This window comes from Cyphomyrmex costatus, unplaced genomic scaffold (assembly GCF_001594065.2).
Source record: "Cyphomyrmex costatus isolate MS0001 unplaced genomic scaffold, Ccosl1.0 scaffold21, whole genome shotgun sequence".
NCBI lineage: Eukaryota > Metazoa > Arthropoda > Insecta > Hymenoptera > Formicidae > Cyphomyrmex > Cyphomyrmex costatus.
Genome location: NW_017276147.1, coordinates 575,161 through 583,694, shown reverse-complemented (window position 1 = coordinate 583,694; position 8,534 = coordinate 575,161). Strand labels below are relative to the sequence as shown.

The 8,534-nt window shown below is 32.2% G+C and overlaps 1 protein-coding gene across 1 annotated transcript in view; it reads left to right on the top strand.

Moving 5' to 3' along the window:
* The window catches only part of LOC108773460 (UDP-glucuronosyltransferase 2A3), a 16,935-nt gene extending 8,537 nt beyond the window's left edge, over positions 1 to 8,398 (top strand). Inside the window, exons 2-3 of the mRNA XM_018539275.1 lie at positions 1,399 to 1,618; positions 7,684 to 8,398. Of these exons, the coding sequence (XP_018394777.1) occupies positions 1,399 to 1,618; positions 7,684 to 7,996 (533 nt within the window). The 3' untranslated portion in view covers positions 7,997 to 8,398. The remainder of the gene's footprint in view (positions 1 to 1,398; positions 1,619 to 7,683) is intronic.
* Positions 8,399 to 8,534: the final 136 nt, after the last annotated feature.

The following is an 8,534-nucleotide window of genomic DNA, read 5'->3' as shown; positions in this document are numbered from 1 at the left end:
TTATCTTTATCTTCATACAATGAAACCTAAGTATATGCCTTTGTATTCTTATTAAAAGATCTTCCTATTCGAAACCAAGTAATTTAATTCTTCTTTAAAAAAATTAGATCCTTATTATCGAAAAAACGAGATGGACATTTTCTCTGGTCGGCGACGTTGACGACGACGTATTTTAAAAATTGAAACGTGAAAATTCACAGATTCGGACTTTGCGTCGCGATATCTCCGCTCGTAGGGCACGTAGGAAAAAAATGAAAGCACTTTTATTATACAATTTAAGTATTTCCTGTCGATTGAGCGTTTGTAGAACTTGATCGGTTTAGCCGTTACTGAGATCTGATCATCTCGACCCCGAAATTTCTCAGTTTCGCGTAAAGGAGGCACGGCAGTGTCGCGCGCTTGGCTTAGCGCCGAGACACTACCGTGTCTCCAGATAAGATAGCGACTCGTACGCATATCTATTTATGAACCGCGGCACGCTCGGGTATTCAAATGGGACATACGAATATTCTTCGCTTTGTCTTCTCCTTTCTCTTTGCCCTCCCTTCCCCTATACTAGAGGATCTTTAGAAAAGAGAATCGTTCACTTAATCATGTGAGTGATGTGACCAACTACTTCGTGATTGGCTGACATTACATATGCGGATTTGAGCATTGCGACGCCAATGCGTTGGTATCAGATTGGAAGTATACATTTATAATATCAGTTTGTAAATAATTATTTAGTATAATATTAGTTTAGAACACAATTACTAATGTAATTAACGATCACTAATCTCATTTATGTCACCAACATAACATATCTGCTCTAAGGATGTCACTTATCAATTATCATGCTATCACTTTTATCATGCGAGTCAGATTTTTAGTTTAGTTTAAACATGTCGGTTTATTAAAAAATTGCAAAAATCAGTCTCTTTTTTTAGTTATGTCATTTAATTAAATACCTGTCTTAATTATGTTATTTCAAATAATTAATTAATTAATTAATTAATTTTATGTTGTTAATTATATTTACTACATATAGGTATAACAATGTTACTGAAAGATAACATTTATTAACATATTAATGTTATTTTTATTAAAAATAGTGTATTTTCATAATTTATTTATTATTAATGATGCACATTTGACAATCAGGCATTGACTTTTCTCTTTTTTACTACCTATAAGTTATCACCACACAATTTTCAGCCGATATCAAATCACATAGAAAATATCGTCATGATCTTTCTCTTTTTTATTTATTTTAATTTTTATTTTGACTTTTAAAAATGTCTTTATTGAGATAAATTTTCTAAATTTTTTTGCATCCGATTTGTCTGGCTCTTTCTAGTATTTTAAATTATCAATTAATTTATTATTATTAATTGTAATTGTTGTCTTACCATATTTCAGACCATCCGAATGTTAAATGTTACTTGGGTCATGGTGGACTTCTCGGTCTCTCGGAGAGTGTTTACGTGGGTCTACCAATGGTCTTAGTACCAATGTACGGTGATCAGTTTCACAATTCTGCTGCTGCGGAGACCAAAGGTGCCGCGGTGGTGGTTGCATACAACGATTTAACCGAAGAAACATTAAGACATGCTCTGGATAAAGTTTTTAATGATACCAGGTACGCCTCTTCTCTTTATTTTAATCCTAAAATGAGAAATTTGTTTTCTACAAAAAATGGTTTTGTTAAAGTATCTTAATATTTAGCTAGATATAAATTTGAAAAAAATCAATTTTGTTAAACTATCAAAATAATAAGACACTTAAAAGTTGATTGCTATACAATATAAAAATTTTTTTGCAGCATTGCTTATTGTGCTTGAATCTTCATAATTATATTTATGATCCAATAAAGTTATTTTCAGACCTAGGATATTTAGCTAAATTTTTTAATATTTTAATAAAATTATTTTTTCCTTGTAACTTTATTTAATATATTTAATGTAAACAGAAGCAGAGAATGTGGGTGCAATGGCGTAGTTCTCGTAATTAGAATAGCAGTTGAGATCATGGTTAGATAAATGGTGAATGAGGAAAATTCTTAATTGTTAAATTAGAAAAATTTATACCTTAACATACGGATTTCTAGCAACAAATCCGTGTTAACATTTGAAAATTTCTTCTTCAGCTTCGTTGCATTTGCAATTGAATTATATATGCTGAGTAAAGCTCCCGATTAATGACAGCTCGATAATAATTGCTCGATCATTTGACCGGACCTGATTCAGTCGCCATTATCGCGATTTTGATAAATAATATAACACAATATGCGATCATCGGCGACCGAACAAAATCGTATTGTTGCCGGTTCGTTGGCGGCTCGTCGTGCAGTCGTCGTTAATTATGACTGAATGCCAATTAATCGAGATACTATTAATGCGTATAATTATAAAATTAAATTATTTGAGTTACAATAATGCCATTGGTCTTGTACATTTGCCAAGAATATTACGTAATTATTTTATACTCGATATCTGTCATCAAAATCATTGTATCAAGAAATAATCAACTTCAATATCAAACAGGCTGTAGAGTTAAGAAGAGATATTCTATTGGAATTTACTACATTCCTTATACTAGAGAGATAAGTCAGAAGAATATTTTATAGGATGAAATTATTGTACAATAGTACAATATATACTACTCAACAAAATCTAGGGAACACTTTCGAACACGCTAAAATTTAGGCAATATTCAGAATATACCGTAACTCGGTGAAAAATCATCGCAGACAAAAAATTAAAAAAGCATTTGAAATCTCTACTTTCGAAATCTATAATTAAAATTTCAATATGAATATCCATCAAATCTAAAAACTTTTCACAAACTTTACAAAGTTCTATGGCGTGAGGTAAAAATTACACGAAAATACGGTTTGCAGCAATCGAAAGAGTGAATCTTTACTTTTAATTTACTTTTTTATTGAACATTGTACGATTTTTTTTTCACCTAGTTATTGAACGTTGAAGCAAAAGTAATCACTTTGATATAAAAGCCGTGCAATGTGTACTTATGAAATAGTAGTCTACAAATTAGTAGTTTGCATGAAAAAAATAACCTGGAGTTCTTAGAATTGGACTTAGATGTCAAATTAAAACGTTATTTATATTAACGAAAGTTTTGGCAGTCTAAGAGCTTAGGACGCTCGTATAGAATGCCAGAGATTCGGGTTTGACTCCCGGTCGAGATAATATTTTTCGTAATAAATTTATTTACGATTTTGTAGCACATTAACATCTTTTTAATAGGATGCCTAATTAAACATCAAATTATTCAATTGCTCGTTAATTTAATTTGTGATATTACTACAGTAGGTTCCTAGTTCCGTCGGATTGCGTTGCAAGATCGAAAATAATTTCAGCGCACAATTTAAGGATTACATATATGTAGTAATATATGTATAAATTCACATAGAATTATCAGTACTAAAGATCTAGCTTGACCGTTTAGAGTCCTTATTTCCTAATTGTTGTGTAAAACGTTATTGTTATACAAAAATTTATGTGTATGTGTGGCATGCGTGACTGAGATATTGATAGTAGTATACATATGTTGTGATATGTCAATGACACGTAAATCGTCTGTGTGTAAATCCTATTTACACTATGATTAATCATCTATAGAATCCCCTTAACCTGGCTAATCCGATGGAAAAGACATTCGGTCGGTGTCAAAAGATTGGTTACTCAGAGAACCAGTTAATCTTTTTCTCGACCCATAGGGACCCCCGCTAGTACGTGACTCATGACGGGACGGGTAAACTTTTATTAAAAATCTAATTGGATCGGAACTTGGAGCCCCGGGCCACTTTACTGTCGTAGAATGTGTGCGTGTAAAGAAGAAAATGTGTGCGTTAGCATTATTGTTCTGCTGTCCATATAAACTAATCTATAGGAGTTTAATTTATATGAACATAATATCTTTGAGTTCTAATATGATGCTAGAAATTTACAAAGTATAAATGTAAATTATTAATAAGTAAGATTAAAGAGAAGTAAATGTAATTTATGATTTTCTCTTTTAAAAATAAAGTATAATTATTTAATTCTCTCCTTTAAAACATTATCCAAAACATCACAAAATTGCATTATCACAAAAAATTAAAAAATTATGTATAAAATGAAAACATTTAATTTAAATAGAAAAGTGTTTTTCACGTAGAAATACTTGGCGCTGCTATGTGATTTTTTAACATAACTGTCCTAATTATTCTGCCTATAAAAATATTAAGTTAAATAATATACCAATTGGTACATTTTAATTCGCTGGAAATCATGGCGATCGCTGAGTAAACATGTTAAGATATTGAGTATATTTAGGACCGTTCAGCAGATAAAACGCACAACCATTGCTGAACGCAACCAATGAGCAATCAAATGATCTGCAAAATTAATTTTTTTTAAAAGTTGGAAGGTCAACTTTACACGAGTGAAACAGAATTAAAACCGCCAATCGTAATTCATCTATTTTGGAGTAAAATTAGTAAAAAGAATTTTTTTTATTATAAGACAATGTTGCTTTGAGAGGATTAAAATTAAAGCTGCTTATGTTACATAGTTATTTCATTTATTTACTTTAAAATTTATTTGTCTGTTTTAAAAGTAAAAAAGTTTGGAATGTTAGTCTCCCGATCTTTCATTTCTCAATATCGAATAAAGAACCTCTTAAAAAAGGTTTCAGGCAGTTTTAAACGGTGGCAAAATTCAAACCTATACATATTTGGAATTCCACATGAGGGTAGGTCACGTCCAAAAGAAAAAGAGGGTGGCGGAATAAGGGCTCCTCCGTAATAGCATTGCAAGTTAGGAGAGTAAGTTCGTACGGTGCATCACGGCGTATACGACCGATTCGAAAGAGATATCATTGGAATTATAATTCTCCGGAGATATAAGTTAGCCTTTAGAAGCAGAGATGGTGTAACTTCGCGATATCGGCTTCAGTACTTTTCTGACTAAATAATTCGCTCGGTTTTCGGTAATGAGAGCACATATAAGTGTTATGTATATATATATATATATATACTATATGCACGTAGTATATGTACATTTGTCACGAAAGACTGTTTCACAGCAATTATTAACGATATATATTGACTGTCAATTTAATAATGCTAATATGTAAGCATCTTTTAAAAATGTACTGCAAAATATTTATTACGCGAAATAATATTTTAGTTAAATACGTATTCTTTTAAAATGTAAAGTGTAAAAGAATATAAAAATAATTTTTTAACAACTCTCTCTCTCTTTATTTCTAATTTTTAATAATTTTTAGATTAGAAATTACTCGCGTTTTAATGCTTTACAAAGTATATTTTACAATCACGTTGCAATTACGAGAAACTGGGTTATACCCTGACACTATGAACATAGTTTCTATGTATGAGAATTATATATACATATATACTTTCCTTCAAATCGAAGATAACGCGCGGGTCATTTTTCATCCATTATAGCATGTCCTAATTGTAATGGCTCTTTAGAATACTCAGATCGTCGTAATTTTATCTCCGTTTTAAGATAAGGATCATATTAACCGCACCGGCGCGCGGCGGCCATGCGCGAACATTTTCTGTTATAAACATGCGGTTGGATAGGATATGAGAGGTGATTTGACTGCATTATCAACGTTATTAACATTCTAATCACTCGCGTAATATCGTTCTGCGATAATCATGTTTAACTAGGTTCCCTTTCCTATCTATATTACACAAAATCAACGTATATTTCGATTAAAAGCTCGTATCATCACGAAACAACACTTATGTATATCGCGCGTACATCGAGGCGTTATTAAATTATGATTTACCCGCAAAAACTCCCCATCTGACCTCTCGCTTATGGGACAATATTCTCGATTATATGGACGTTACGTTAAGGTTGGCAGTGTATTCCTACTGAAAAAAATTATGTCACAAAATTACATAACGAAATCATATAATTAAAACAAATATTATAAATCACATAACGGATTGTTCGAAATAAGTATGTGATTTTTTAAAGTCACGTAATTTAAAATTACGTGATATTAGAAATAATTTATATGATTTTATAGTTAACAAATTTTAAATAATTGGAACAATCTAAATTACGTGATTTACATTATTAAATTATTATATATCATTTTGTTATGTAAACTATATTTATACTGAAACTATATTTTTACATAAGATTGCGAGTCTGTGTCTGATAGATAGATTTTTGGGTACTGGTGTCTCGCTCTATGTACAAAAATTTGCGCGCTCTCTCTCTCTCTCTCTCTCTCTCTCTCGCTGTTTTGTTCGTTCTCGCAGTCTTCGACGCGCCGAAAGTGAAAAGGATAGGACTTTATATCACCGCTCCGCGGTCTTGTTGAAGGGTTGAAGCTCAAAGCTAGTCGGGCGATCAGTGAATACTCTATAACGTCATCTATCGTAAGACCGCGTAACTTCGCGCGCAACTACTGTTACACGGAATTTCGGCTCTGTTGATGTTTCGAATCTTTGCAAAGCACGTAACTTTTATTTTAGGAGAAATATTTTTTTACACTTTTTCAATCTTAGTTTTACAAACTCAGTATTGTTTGTTCAAGTGATCCGAAACTCGTCACACATTTATTTTCAATCAATAAGCTGTAAAACTTTTATATCAAGCAAATCTCAGATGACAAATTCTGTAAGACTAGTAAAAGCTGGACTAGCAACTGTAAGAGCTAGATTGAGAAAAATATCAGGCGCTCCATCGGTATCGGGACTAGATCTGCAGCCTCGTCTTGATTCGTATCAGCAAGCAACCATTTCGCAGTAGAGCCACATGGCTCGACAAGAGCTCTTTCTGATCATGCGAAAAAAATCTTAACAAAATTAAAAATAATTTTACGTAACTAGTTTGGATATAGGAGGTATTATGAAATATAAACACTTGATAAGTTATATGCCTCTAGGTCTAGCCATTGAGGACAGATTAGGTAAGAGAAGAAATGGGGTAGACCCCGTTTTTCGCGTAAAAAGTCGGACGTTTCTTGGTAGGAGGGAGGTGGGATAGACCGTGCTTTGCATGAAAAATCGAAAACTCGTGTAAAACAATACAATTATACTCAAAGCGAGATTCATCTCACCTTCTCTTTTAAGGAACGTACTTTCCATGCGAAGCGGGAAAATAATCATTTTTATAAAAACCTTATTATGAAACTTTTATTTGTTATATGTTCTAAATCAATGTTGTCCCTTACTTAATCCTTATGAGGAATCACTACACTCTCTTCTAGAACATATTTAAAGGATACTCAAATCAGTAAGATGTAACATAAAATATATATTTACCATTGAGTTAATCACTTGATAATGCATTTGAGGCTTTCACGGGTATTATCTTCAATTATCATATACCTGAAGGTTATCGCTGTGTTTAGCCAAAAAAACATGACAATAACCCGCAAATATTCTGGTATAATTGAAGTTAATCACTTTCGATGATTAATGTAACAGTAACGTTTATCTGTCTCATTCATGATAATAACTAGAAAATCGGTTTTTGATTTATGTTATTTCTGACGTAAGAAAAGTAGAATAATATTCGAATAGAACATGTATAATAAGAAGGATAAAGAAGAGGGATAGAAAGATCTTTTTTCTGTATTGTGGAAAAGGAATAAAAGAATGTATGTAAGCTCAATACACTTCATCGAAATATCTTCTTTTGCTTTCAGTTATCACAAGAATGCCCAACGGCTTTCAAAAGCTTACCGTGATCGACCTGCCACGCCGATGGAAACAGCGATATGGTGGACGGAATATGTCGCCCGCGGCAATGGCAGATTTTACTTCCGTAGCGACAGCACGGGTTTATCCTGGTACCAGCATTGTCTCATCGATATAATAATTGTTTTGATTATCGTCTCCATGGTGTTCATATACATCCTTTTCCGGTTGATTAAATTATTGTTGTCGTTGCTCAGATTCTTCAAAAGAACATCTGAAAGTCAGATCAGGGAGAAGAGAAGATCAAAGAAGGACAATTGATTATGTCGTATCTTAGAATATTTAAAAGAAAACAATTTTTCGAGATAAAAGATAGCAAAGAATGTGGTTCTTTATACCGAATTACAGGCGAATTTTGAACAGTGAAGAGACGAAATTGTATTCAAACATCGGGTGAAAATAATTTAGCAACAGACTCTTGCAATTGTTTATTATTGTCCTCCTACAGTAAGGAGGATCAGATGCGATTCTCAGCTTTATCCATTTTGCAAAATACATGCGCTGTTTAATAGAGAAAGAAGTTTTATGATATATATTATTTATTTATTTTTATACCAATTTCGTTATATTGAAAATTTACCATAGGAGGGTTAACTGTCATTTATGCATTTTCAAAGTCCAATCTGAATATCGTCCCAAGTAGATTTTTATACTTTTTCGATATTTCTAATTCAGGGAATGGAAGTAACTCGTTACTTGTAACGAAGTTACAGTTACAAGTTACTTTTTTGGTAACTTTACTGGTAACTGCGTTACTTTCTTTTTTTGGTAACTGTAACGGTAACGAGTTACATTTTTT